Raw genomic sequence first — 13616 nt, forward strand, 5'->3', positions numbered from 1 at the left:
TCTGGAGTGAAGAATGACAGTGTGTATGATACAGAATGATATAAGGAAATAGAATTGAAGAGGAAGAAGAAATTTTAACCAAAAATACCATGGCAATTGGTTCTCTTGGGGGAAATTGTACTGAGATCCCCTCTGATACTGCAGATTAGATGGGCTTAGAGAAAGGGTTATCAGAAGTATATCAGCAGTAGCTGAAGTTCCAAATTAAGTATTCCACACCTCTGAAAATTGGACCATTTCTCTGTGAGCTGCCAATGGTGACACAATCCACCCATTAAACTCCATAGATCAGCCTTTTTTATCTAGGGAAAGATAAGACCGCTGCTGTGTCAGACAACTGGAAATCTGATCCTGAAATAACTGCAGTATTTTGGTGACACCAGGGGACAGAATCCTTGGTGATACTGATGGAGCACCAGTGGCAGTCAGTCTCCTGTATGGGGCTGTGAAGACAAAGTCTCTGCCTCAGACAATGTGCAGTCTGGAGAGGTCACCTCAAACCACAAAGTGGAATGAAGGTTCACCTTGATTAGATTTCTTGCTTAGCTGTTTTATTTTATTGTTTTGAAAGCATAGGAAAGGGATTTTATTTTTTCCTTGCCTAAGGACAAGGGGAAAATGTAGCCAGCTTTCATTTTGTTTAAAGGGTCTTTGCTTTATTGAAAGCTACGTTACCACACCCACAAGGGAGTGTTGAAAGTGTCTATTTCAGTGCCTTTAATATTAGCCAGAACTTCCAAGACAGCACCAAAGGGAGAAATGAGGTCACTGGAAAGCAATGGCTAGAAATTGTAAATAAGATTCTTACAGGGCTTATGTGGTAGATGGGAGTGATAGTGATGTTTGAAGTTTACCATCTGTGCCCAAGAAAAGGAAAACATCCTGAGACACAGATGGCCAAGTACACTTTCATGCTGTTCTTTTCAGAGAGGAAAAACAGTATTTTCTAAATGCAGTTCTCTTAACTTTCAGTTATGCAGTGCACTAAAGACATGCTTTGTGTTTCTTTGATTTCACTCTGATCTTCTGATTATTTATTTGCCATCAGACACAAAAGTCTATCAGTTGTCTGTTGAGATCCAGTTCAAACTTTGTAGACTTTCTACCGTTCTGGCTTAACTGAGCATGGAGTAATACTGGCTGGCACTAGTGGATTGGAAAAAAGAAAACATTCACAAGTAGGCAAATGCAGAAACAGGCTTGGGAATGAGGCCCCAATATCTAAATGCTACCAAGCACTAAGGAACCAGAATAGTTCAGACAGTTGGTCATTTACTGATTCTGGTCATAAATCTGCAGTGAACTTTATGTGGGTTGAGCCCTGCCACTGTGTGGAGTAGAGATACAACCTGGGGAGCCTTGCTAACCCGCACAGTGATTTGTTTGGAAGTGAAGATACCATTTGCCTCAAGACTTACTGATACAGAAAGTGTGTTTGAACACCCTGGACCTAGAGTCACTGATCAGTTGTACAGAAATCAGCATTTCCAGTTACCCTGTCAGTGCAGAGTATTGGTACACTGCAGTTGTCTCATCCAGGTTTCTTATCACTTCTTTTCAGCACAGTGCAGAATGTCAAAGCAAACCTGATTTTTTAATGTTTTTTTTTTTCCCTAAGAAACTAAAGGGCCCACTGCAAGGTCCAGATTTTCAGTGTAGAGTTTCTCCTGCATCTTATTTACAAGGCTGAGTTATAGCCCTCTAAATTACAAACAAAAGCTCTGGCCAACTCTAGCTAACAGCTCTGATGGATGCTATTATATTTCTGCTGCTAGCTGGCACTCAACCCTCACTATCTCATCAGCATAAAGGGATGCTGTCAACATGACAAATTGTGTCTTCCTTAGAGGGGGGGGAAGCCGTACCTACTATTGTTCCAAAGCAGCCTTTACAAGAACAGTGACTGGAAGAGAGTAGGGATGAAAGCAGGGTACTATTTCACTGCCTCTGTTCTGTGTGTTTACTTTGCATATTTGACAGCACAGTGTGGTGTGTCAGTGTTGCTAGTGTGCATTAGCACTTCCCCTCCCAGAGTGGCAAGATGATGCCTCCTGGGAGGAGGGGGTGCAGAAAGGTCAGCAAGGGGAGGGAATGCTTTCATCCCAGGCCTTGTATTAACAGCAGCAGCAAAAGTGAGTGGAAAAGCAACAAGAGCATTTGTATATACATTGCACAGGATGCCATTGTGCCTTGTGCACTGTTCTAAATTGTTTTCTAACATGCTTGAGGAAGAAGGAACTCTCCTTCCCCCCATCTTACTTCTCTCTCCAGACATGATTTTTACAGTGTCCTGCTCACCACTATTTAAAGACAAATCTATGCAAAACTGACATTTTCTGAGAGAGGCCAGTTTGGAAGCATTCAAAGTTGTCCTCATCCCTTTAAATGCAACGTTGTTCTTACCCTTCTAAGTGCCTAAGCTCTCCCTGGAGGACTATGCATCCAGCCTGGGAAAAAGAAGGGAGAGTTCCTCCTTCTTGGTGTTTGAAATGACTGGCACAGTCCAGAGAACCATCTGCTGCTTCCATCTCTGCCAGCTTCCCTAAAATGTGCTCAGCTGCCTCAACCCGCGACTGTGGGAGCAGTTGGGAGACCTTTTGCTGAGCAGTGAATAATATCCCCCTTCTGGTTTGGTGCTGTTTGGACTCCGGCAGGCATTGATTTGCTCCCAGGTTCTGAGCAGGACAGCCCAGACTGCTGTGTCCTGCCGAGAAACTGAGGAGGGAGGAGAAATGGGAGACCGAGCTCGCCATCTCCTGGAGAAAAAGAATTTGCGCTGTCAGGAATGTTTCTTTTGTTGTGGCATCCTTTGAAAGATTCTCGCTCTGCTTTCATTCACACCTGCCCAGCGTGTCGGCGGGATATGTCAGGTGCTGTTCCGAGCTGGGCCAGCAGTACCAGTTTAGAAGGCTGGAAATACTCAGCTAAATGGTTAATTTATGAAATTCTCTCAGTGCCATTTAGGCTTGAGTGTTTTAGCTAACCAGGAGGACTGTAAATCTAGGCTCATTTCCTAGTCTCTGTTGAGTTTAGCCTGGTTATTTGGAAAAGGTTCTTTTTTTCCCCAGGGGGTTGTTGGGCACTGAACAGGCTCCCCAGGGAAGGGGCCATGGCACCAGCCTGACGGAGCTGCAGTGTTGGGACAACGCTGTCAAGCACACGGTGGGATTGTTGGAGCTGTCCTGTGCAGGGTCAGCAGTTGGACTCCATGACCCTTGTGGGTCACTTCCAACTTGGGATATTCCCTGATTCTTTCTTTGCTAAGGACCAATGTTACAGAAAGCTTAGGAAGCTTGTGAGCTTGCAGTGCCTGCTCTGACTCTGTTGTGGTCCCTCTTCTTCCTGTGACACTCAGTAAAATACACCAGTGAGTTGTCACAGGGGGGGTGTGCTGTGTTGGTATTTTTGTTATGTATTTCATGAGTACTTCAGCAGCAGCATTGTCAGTGGCAAGACTCTTAGGCACTGCTAAGTCCAGACAAGAGGTTTATAAAGCATCAAGCAGCAACAGTCAGGTTCTTATATGCTCAAAAGTGCAAGGGCTGTTTGGCCACTGATCCTTACAGTGAGGCTTCTAGTGCATACCTTTGATTTTTTAGTGTAGCTGAAAAACTCAAGACCTGTAGCACATTCTCATCAGCCTTGCTATAAATGTGTCCCTGCTGGAGTTTGTGAGGTTTAATTCACTGGTGATGGCAGTGCAGCTGCCTTCAAGCAGGGGCCAGATGAATGTGAATCATGAGAGCAGATGGAAATCCTGGGCAGGGTGAGCACATATTGATAGTGGGTAAGCCAAGGTCTTGCATTGTAATGATACAGGGCTGTGTTGGTGCAGGGATACTGGAGACTGAATTACACAATGTTAACCAAGTTATACCTTGGAGAAGTCAGTTAATAAAGCAGGCCCAAGCATCACAAGCATTATTAATCTCTTACATTAAAAACAAAGCAAAAAATCAGCAGCTACTTGCACAACATTTGTGCAGACGGAGGGAAAAATACATGAGTTTGTGTAATTACTGTGTCATGGACTAAAGTTTCTGACTAAGGGGTCAAAATGTTAGGAAAGGGTCTGGGAAGGTGGGATTCCTCAACTTCAAGTGTTGCCACTCTACAGCCTAGTGAGATTAATCTTTTAAGGGTATGTAAAAAAGAGTGGTAAATGTATTAAACTGCTACTTTTGTAGGGGTTATTTTAATTCAGAATAACCATAGTTATAGAACAGCTGACAAAATTACACCACTAGGTATGTTGTTGCTTGTACCAAAAACTGAGATTAAGCTGGACTGTTGTGGTTTTTAAGAGAGATGTTCATTTAACAAGAGGGCTATCCCAGATTTGTCTCTTGATCCCAAAATGCCTTCTTCAATCTTGATCTGAGCAGTTAAAGAAACTTTATTATATCCAGTGAAAATTAGATTGCAAAAAAATAGAAACAAACATTTTTAACTTAGGTCAAAACAATTCCAAACCAGATTACTAGTAACAAAATAACTTGTTTGATGTGAAACAGTAAGACCTCAGTTATAAACAAAGCAAAAACTTTGTATACATGTTAGTTTCAGAAGAGCTTGAATACATAAATTTCATGTATTAAACTCAAAACTTAAATATGGAGTAATTATTAGATCTTTACCAAACCATCATGAGTCTTAGAAAGTCTTCTACAGTTTTAAACCAGAGTTTAAAGATCAGTAATTGAAGTAGAAGCTAGGAACCTTAAAGGCATTTTCTTTCTAAGCTTTTCTTGCTCTCAATCACACCTACACAATTTTTAGTCTGAACACCCTAAAGTGCAGAATTTCTTGCAACAAAAGCTAGCATTGTTTGTGTTGTTTTGAATAATACAAAGTAGGCTTTATTGTTTGTAATGCTTTTTCAACACTTTGACACAGATTCAACACAATGTCTGATTGTGAAATTACAATTTGAATTTAACTTGCATACTGTGTTTTACAAATAAGTTTATCACTGTTTTTCTTATTGTAACAGAATTTGCATCATTACCAAGTGTACATGTAGAAAGTGAATTTTCTGTTTCTCAAATACTGGAATGAGGATGGAGGTTTTAAGCTGCACTTCACAATGAAGGCTTGTGGTTTCCTGGCAGGACTTTATTCAGGTGATTCACATACTATGACAGTTCATTGTTTAGTAATGTCCTCGGACAATCCTCCAGAAACACTTGTGGTGATGACCCCATTCAAGGGAGATGCAAACTGTTAAGTGAAGAATGGCCACTGCAATTCTGAAAGGCACAGAATATAGAGCTTACTGGGCTTAGTCATCAAAAGTGGTCAGGGATTTTACTGCTTCTTAAATAGGACTGAAAAACGGAAAGGCAAGAAAGAAGTAAGCAGAAGAGGACAGTGTTGGCACAGTAACAAACTGGTAACAGAGATGAATCCATCATCTCTTAGGCTGGCCCTACCAAATAGCAGCAATATGTGGAGGGAGGATGAAAATCTAACTCATTTTAAGAGAGCAATAACTTTATGAAAAAGATCACATATGATTGCGGGCAGTAGCAGGCAATTTATTCTCTTTCTGTGTAGCAGTCTCAATAAAAAGGGCTTTAATGTGAAGTTCTCCTGCTGTCTGGGTAATGACAGTCCTACTCGGCCTCCTTTGTTTTATGTACCTTTTTCAAAGCAATCTCAGCTCTTCTGGCTAAGGAGATAAAGAGTCCACAATAAAATACCTAACAATTTAGGCAAAGATTTGAAGGCAAGCTCCCACAGCATCCTAAATATTGGGCTAGAAAATACTAGTGTCTTCTTGCAGAATGACTTGACATCTACCCCTTGCTTGGAGTCACCAGAATTTTGGCATGTCTCTGGTTCAGTGGGCACACTCCTTTTTGTTAGACTCCACAACCAACTTTTAGCTACCTGCAGAAAGCTCCACTCTGCCACCAGAAAAGCCTTTTCAGTTTTAAATCTTCCTTTTCTTTACAACTCTTCTATAGTTGTATAATTGTTCTACATGAGAACATCTATCAGTTCTTCATTGCATTGGACCCTACATTTTGACTGTAACTTTAGTATTTACCTCAAGAATTTCCTCTGTGTTTTTACTTCCTCAGCTCCTCTAACACTGCAGTACTTCATCCTGAATTATTTACCTCCTCAGTGATTCTTACCTTCTAAGACACTACTACATAAACTATTAGTTTTTGGGGGTTTTTTTAAGGCTAGGATGCAAAGGCAACAAAATTTCCTCAAACTGAAGTACTGTTAGAGATGTTTTTCACAGCTTGAATCTTACAGAACATACTCTTAAATATCCATCTCCTCCATTGAGATGTCCCTATTATACATGAAATGTACCAGTTTGCCTTGATACCATACTAAGCATTATAATCTTTGCTCAAGACATTAACAAGGGATGTGCCACTCAGTTGATCTTGATGCATGAGCTGCATTTCATGAGCTCCATTATCTTTTAAAGGCACAGCCTTCACTTACATTTATATTCTAGCCTGCACTTTGGGGGAATGTGTAGAATTAATTAACAAAGTTCTTGTAGTTATGCACACTTCTTGAATGATTCTGTGTTTCCAAACACAACAAACAATGTTTGTGTCTTGAAGGAGAGCCTGGTGTTGCAGAAAAGATTGGATTTTGCCATAAACACATTAGGATATAGACTTCTATAGAAGCTCATCAGAAAGAAGAATCTGAATTTTGTTGATTTTCTGCATTTAACTCCTCCACACTCACAACGCACACATACTTACAAACTTCTAGGTCAGGGTAATCCTCTTAATATTGTACAGAGGTGATGCCTATGGAAGAAGGTTCCCTAAAACTGTATTACAATGAAGAGAAGGAAGTTTCAAACATGAATCAATTTGAATAGGAAACAAAAGATCCTTCTTCAGCAACAAACAGGAACATCCATTAAACCAGCCTAGAAACTTGGCACCATCACAAAGAGGCAGAGGTAACCCAGGACAACATCTCTTCCAGACTGAAAAGGATTCACAGAATCAATTAGCAGTTCATTCTTTCATTAAATGAAGATTTACACAAACAACAGAACACATTGAAGAAGTATAGGCACATATTGCTACAGAGGAGTCTCCTACAGCACCGAAAACAGCCTTCAATTCTTTATTCTCCCAGTTTGGTTTTTGTGCAGCAAAGACAAAGCCCAGAGTCCAATAAACCCCAAACATGAATTACCTGAACTCCTTTTTTACTTTTCAAACAGAAGGAGGAAATTAGTTCTGCTAAAGATGATGAGAACAGTCATTTTGCAAATGGTGCTGTGAAGCTGATCAGAAGGGAATGTGTTGTAGCATAACTGCCCTATTTCAGCACATCATCCTGTAATAACAATCTGCAGCATGGCTCCGCTTCAGTGAGAGGGAGAGAGTGCTACATCCAGCAGGCCCCTCAGTACATGCACATCCCAGAGAGAAGCACCCTCCCTTTGCTGGAAGGCAGCCCATTACCCAGCTTGAGCCTTTCAGATTCTCATTTCAGGACAGAGATAGAACTTGCTTCATTGGCTGCAGCTATTTGCTGTTTCCAGTTATGACCCTTGTGATTAAGCCAAGCTCTGAGCCCTGAAATCCTCTTCTGAAATGGTCAACAGCTTTTGTTCAACAACATAATAGGAAACCATTTCTTGGCATCCAACCAAATGAGTATTTGAGTATTAGCTTTTCAAAAGCTATCTCATTAATTCAAGACAAAAACCTCTTTAGTTTTGCTTGCTGAAATAGACAGCGTGTTACACTAGGCTGCAACTTCTGACAGCTGTAGGTAGAGAATACTTCCCTTCCTTGCTGCTGGAATCCATGCCCTGAGCATTCATTTGTTTGCAACGGCAGAAAGTTGGTCCCGAATCCTTCCCAGACCTTCTAACATAGTGTCCAGGGTTTCTTTGCTCAGTTCCACAGTCAGTGCAGAAACAACAGGATTATTTCCACATAAGGCAGCATCTTCCTGAATCTTAAAATAGGAATGCAGATGTTAGTTGTATGAAAAATTAATTTATGTGTTGTTCTTCCAGAGCCGCTACAAAATGTTGTGTTTAATACATAGATTATACAAAATGGTCTGAATTTGGAATCCAGCTCCATCCTGAAGAACCATGGCACATTTTCTAAGCTGTGTGCCTCACTAGTGAAGTGCACTCCCATTGATAGAGTGCAAGTGAGCACCTACTGCCATGGATATTGGGATATTTTGAAGATATTGTGGCAGGAAGCCACATCTGTATCAAAAGCATCTCAGCAGATACCACAGAGATACCACATTACCCCACCCCACATACAGAAATTAGATTTTAATTCCTCCTCTGAATCCCACTCATCTGATTTTTATTGGTTGGGGGGGGATCCAAAACTCTGCAGAACACAAGCAGTACACAAACAGTTAAGTTAGGTATACTCCCCAAATGATAGATGTAGCTGGTGAAGGAAGTTAATAGTAATCTCAAGTCATTTCCCAACTAATGAAGTCAGCCAAACATGCTGATGGAGTGCTTAGAATTAAAGGATGATGGCTTCACGATTTATCTTCTTTTTTCTGTAGAAAACAATGGTGACTAGGAACAAACATGGTGACTTCTCACATCCTCATGCACACAAAACTTGTGTGCAAGAGAGCTTTCATCAGAGACACCATTCCCATGCTCTGTGGCATTTCAGGTATGATCTCTGAGAAAGTCTAATGGCCCACCAGGCACGAAGCAAGCACCAGATGCCTGTCTGAACTGGCTTTCCCTGGCAAGTCAGTCAGCTTGCAGCTGGACTTTGTTATTTGGGTCCTTCACAGGCACTGCCATTACCTTTAGCTGCAGCAGGCAGGTAGGGACTGCCATTCTTACAATGCTGTCTGAAGATGTCTTGATGTCCACCCTCCAGTCCATGTCCACCAGCCGAGGCAGGGAGACTGAGGGGTTAAAAATGGCTCTGTTAGGCTCAGCAGGACACCAGGGTGATACCACCCCTGCAACCTGTGACCACCACCATGCACAGGCCTCTCCACTGCTGGCCTTGGGAAGTGTACAAGTTTAGTTCCTACTATGTGGTTTCCCATCATTTTACTCTGGAATAAGCCAGTCTCTGAAGACCTCCTCATGACACTGGAAGGGCAAAAAGGGTTCTCCCATCATTACATGCAATGACAGTTCAGTGCAAGAAACAGAGAGAAATTTCCAAAGCAGCTGGAAGAAGGAGAGCAGTAAGATGTCTTCTCCCCATCTTTATGCCCTGCCTTGCTGCCTGCTGCACTCAACTAGTGTTTCATTGTGAGTTGCTCTGGCACCTACATGCTTATTGCTCTGAAACTGGTAAGAAAGCACTCAGGAAAGCTTGTAAAATCTAGCAGTATAAAACATGTTATTTCAAGTTCCCCAGCCAAAGCATCCTGCAGTACAGCAAACATGCTGACAAACTGCAATCTTCACATTCCTTAAAAGTATTTCAAATATCACCCTAATTGCATGCAGCCTAGCAGAAACCATTTAATACGTGCATTACTGACATCAATAGCTCAGAGCTGGAGACCTCTTGGGCCCACCCAAGGAGAGAAACACCAGTCTAACTTGGCTGCTAAGGAAAGAGCTGTCTCAGTAAGCAATTGCAGCCTGTCTGGATTCTGCCTGTTGTAAGATGCTTAGTGTCTTCCCCAGGGGTTGATTGCCAGCCTTCCTACTGACTACAGACACTTAAGTTGCTTTCTCTCTGTGCTTTATTGTCTAATTGAATTTTTTTCTGTCTGGGGAAAGGCTCTCTCTCCGTGCCCCTACTGCTTCCTTGCACAGAGCTCCAGGGGGCAGTGCACAACTGGCTGCCTTGCTCCTGCTTTTGGAACAAATTCCAGTTCACAGTCTGTCAAGGCCAGCACTTGGCAGCATTTGCAACAGCACAAAATACATCTGTTAAGCCTTATATGTTAATTTGCAAAGATTGATTGCAGGTGGCTTGAGAGGGGCAGGAAACCATTCACTTTTTTATGTTAACACAGATCAATCTGTTGGAATGTCTGCCTTGGACCACTGCCTTGGTCCCTATGTAATGCATGTCAGATACTTCATAAATACAATACTAAGATAATCCATTCTTTCCTAGTAGACAATCTCATTCCTGAGATTACTACTTACTCTGACTGGCTTGTGCTTCATTTCTCCAAGAAGAGCTGTAAAAAAAGTGGAGAAAACAGTATCAACAGTGCTTTCAGAAAAAAAAAAGAGGTAAGCATTTAGCATGGCTTATCCCTGACTAATGGCAGGCAAACTGGTGACCAACCATGGGTTCTTCTGGAAGGGCAGTTCGTTTAAAGCCCACACATTCCTCCCTGGTCTTATCAAAGCCATGGGCTCCAAGGACTGAGATGTGCAAGCAGAAGTGCCCTCCCCCACCACCACCTCGTGTATGCTCTATCACATCCAGTGCCTCTGCACCTGAGCCATGGTGACAAGTGGATGGATATCTGGGTACCACCTAGATCTTCTAGAGCTGAAATCCAGCCTTCTAAGTTTTATCATCAACAGTAGCATTTTTTCACCATACAGCTGTTAAGATAAAAGGGGCTTGGCATATTAGGACTGTGGCCCACGTCTGTTTCAGAAGTCATGGCAAAACTCTGTGCCCATGGCTGTGTTTCATTGGCCATTTATAGAAACAAGACAAATATCCACGTTGCCAAATATCCACGTATCAAACGACATACACAGGCTTTAAATCTACAGCTGAAAGCAAATGGCAGGTGGATAGCACTTACATATTCTCCAATATTATCTTAGTCAAGAGGTTTTTCAGATTTTGGTGGAAGTTTTCTGGGAAGAGACGGAGGATGTCTTCTGGCGCGGTCAAGCCGCGGTACACCACGTGCCTGGTGAGGTTGTGCAGAGCAGACACCAGCTGGCAGGGGGCAAGAGAAGGGCTGCGCTGAGAAGCATTACACACAGCACAGAGACACAGCTTATGCTGGAGACCTTCAGCACCCGAGCCCTGGGCACCCACGTACGGCCCGACAGCCTCAGCAGGACGGGGCTGCGCACCTCAGCGCCCCCGCTTCGCAGCCTCAGCCCGTTCCCTTCTGCCGCGGGCGAGGGTCGCTGTTCCCGCGCACGTCTCGTTTCCCGCACCTTCCCGAGGGCCTGGGCCAGCCCCGCGCTGGCAACGCCACAGTCCCGCTCGTTCCCTCCCGCCGGGGCCCGCGGCTGCCCCGCCCGGCCCTACCTGCTCTGCTTCCTCGGCGCTGACGGCGAGCCCGGGGCAGGCGCGCTGCGCCAGCGGGCCGAGCGCGGCGGGCGGGCTGGAGAAGCACTCCTGGCACAGCTGCCGCACAGCGTCCTTCGACGGCGCCTGGCGGGGAGCAAAGCGGGGGCGCTTAGCCGCGGCCCAGCAGCGGCGGCCCCGGTCCCCGCGGCCCGGCCCCGCTCACCTTCAGCAGGATCTGCAGCGCCGCGAAGTCCCCGTCCCGCAGCGCCGCCATCTTGGCGCCGTTAGCGCGACCGCGCTCCGCCCGCCGCCATCACGCGCTCGTCACCGGGGCGGGGCCAGGGACACGGACACGGGCACGGGCAGAGACACGGACAGAGACACGGACACGGGCAGAGACACGGACACGGGCAGGAGACAGGGACACGGACAGGCACACAGACCGGACAGGGGACAGGGACAGAGACCGGCACACGGACCGGGATAGGAAAGCTGTCGGTGTGTGGCACTGCCCCTGCCGCTCCACTCGGGGCGTTTTCTACTCTTGAGTGCAAAGCTCTGCCTCGGAATTGTGCTGTAAACGCGCTGCTTTCAGCCAGAGGGAACGAGAGGTGAAGGATTCATCATGGCACTATGATAGCCATACGGACCATTATCTTTGCAAGCTGAGTCTTTCACTTTGTAAGACATTTAAATAAGTCCTCTTTCTGAGAGAGAACGTCTTCTCTTTGCCGTGTGTGGCTTCCAGCACACCTGGATCCAGGGCATCACTAATCTATGGTATTTCCCCGTCACTGCCTCTGTCACCTCCCCATCCTTATTTCCATCTCTGTTGGTTTGTAAGCAGAATTTTGCACAGTAAGAAATGCAAACATATAAATACTTTTTTCACTGGGCTTCCCAAGGCTCGCAGGGAGCAGGGTTTACTCTTGTAGAGGAACAGATTCCATACTACACACTAGCACAGAACATAAAGTGAAGGGAAAGATGGTGAAATATTAATTTTTTATTTCCAAAATGAAAGGTTTGCAGCTAGTGGGTTAAACAGTAGCATCCCAGTGGGGGAAAAGCATGGGGTCGTGGTTAAAGGTTGGGGTTTAAGAGTTAGGAAACCAGAATCACATTCTCTTGACCCTGTTTCAGTCTTTAGATGAATCAAGGTAAGTCAGTTTGTCACGAGTGCCAGGAAGGTAATGGCACTCTCTGTATAACACATAATGTCCTGCAGTGGTGAGTGTGGGCATTTATTAACATCAGCAGTAAGCATGGAGGTTGTGAAAGGATAAACAGAATGGAGGCACTGTGAAAAAACAACACTGTGTTACAACCTGAGGAAGTATGCCTGAAGGAAACAGGGATTGTTCACAGGATATACTTGTCCTTGCATCGTTGACCTCTTATAATCTGCCTGCTTGTCTTGCTCCCAAACCAATAGGGCTAACTTTTTCTAAGAGATAAGCAGAATTTTTCTAAGCAGTGACACCTCTGAAATGCCCTATCTAACTGGGGCAGAGGGACACATATTTTTTCGGAACCTTTCTAAAGTAACAACTTTACAAGACTTCAGTAAAATCAGGTTGATCCATGCCTAGTTTATTGGGTTTCTGTGGCAAGGTTCTGGTAGTGGGAAGCTACAAAGATGGTTTTTTTTGGCAAGTTGTTAGAAACTTCCCCCGTCTCCAACAGAGCCTGAACTAACTTGCTCCAAGATGGACCAGCCACTGGCCAAGGCCAAGCCTGTCAGTGATGGTGGGAGCACCTCTGGGATAGCAGGGCTAAGAAGAGAAAACAAAAGTTATTGCAAAAGTAATTTGTCTAGCTGGAATCAAGTCCAGCAGGGAGGGGTGGGGGGAAGGTGCTTTTAGGATTTGTTTTTTCATTATCCTGCTCTGATTTTGACTAGTGATAAATTCAGTTAATTTCTCTGAGCCAAGGCTGTTCTGCCCATGAAGGTAATGTGAGTGATCTGTCTCTATCCTTAACTCATGAGCCTTTTGTTACATTTTTTCTCCCCTGTCCAGTTGAGGAAGGGGTGATAGAGTGGCTTTGGTGGGCACTGGGTATCCAGCCAAGATCAAACCACCACGCCTGGGTTAAGGACTTAACAGTACAGAGCAACTTTGGCAGACAAGTAGGTGGAGAGATGGAAAGGATGGGAGGGTGTAGGGTGGGGAGAGTAGATAACTGTCTCTGCCAGCTCTCACAGGAGTGTGTGGCAAGAGAATATTTACCTGAGTCACGTACTCAGAACAAAGATGCTGCCTGCCAGTAAGCACAGCTGACATCCCACTGAATTTGTTCTCCAGTCCACCTCCTATTGCTGCCATTTCCTCACTCTGGGAGCCTTATAATTATGAAGAAATAATGACAGGTTTGATTTAATATCAAAATTGAAATGCTATTGTTTAATATCAAACTTGAAATAGCTGAAGC

General features: G+C 44.2%; 1 protein-coding gene across 1 annotated transcript; it reads right to left on the reverse strand.

The window, feature by feature from the left end:
• Nucleotides 1-4378: 4378 nt before the first annotated feature.
• On the reverse strand, nucleotides 4379-11458 carry COMMD9 (COMM domain containing 9). Its single transcript, XM_058806477.1, has 6 exons — nucleotides 11407-11458; nucleotides 11202-11327; nucleotides 10741-10880; nucleotides 10121-10155; nucleotides 8804-8907; nucleotides 4379-7962 (listed from the first exon to the last, which is right to left on the reverse strand). The coding sequence occupies exons 1-6, from the start codon at nucleotides 11455-11457 to the stop codon at nucleotides 7822-7824; spliced, it is 597 nt and encodes a 198-aa protein (XP_058662460.1). The 5' UTR covers nucleotide 11458; the 3' UTR covers nucleotides 4379-7821.
• Nucleotides 11459-13616: the final 2158 nt, after the last annotated feature.

The sequence above is a fragment of the Ammospiza caudacuta genome, chromosome 6 (assembly GCF_027887145.1).
Source record: "Ammospiza caudacuta isolate bAmmCau1 chromosome 6, bAmmCau1.pri, whole genome shotgun sequence".
Classification (NCBI taxonomy): Eukaryota; Metazoa; Chordata; class Aves; order Passeriformes; family Passerellidae; genus Ammospiza; species Ammospiza caudacuta.

What these genes read in the sequence shown, in the direction of transcription:
- COMMD9 (XM_058806477.1), bottom strand. Translation starts at nt 11,457, where the DNA reads ATGGCGGCGCTGCGGGACGGGGACTTCGCGGCGCTGCAGATCCTGCTG. An exon ending in CGCTGCAGATCCTGCTGAAG is followed by an intron (nt 11,328 to 11,406) that starts GTGAGCGGGGCC and finishes GCTCCCCGCCAG; the next exon opens with GCGCCGTCGAAGGACGCTGT. An exon ending in CCTGCCTGCTGCAGCTAAAG is followed by an intron (nt 7,963 to 8,803) that starts GTAATGGCAGTG and finishes TCCTATTTTAAG; the next exon opens with ATTCAGGAAGATGCTGCCTT.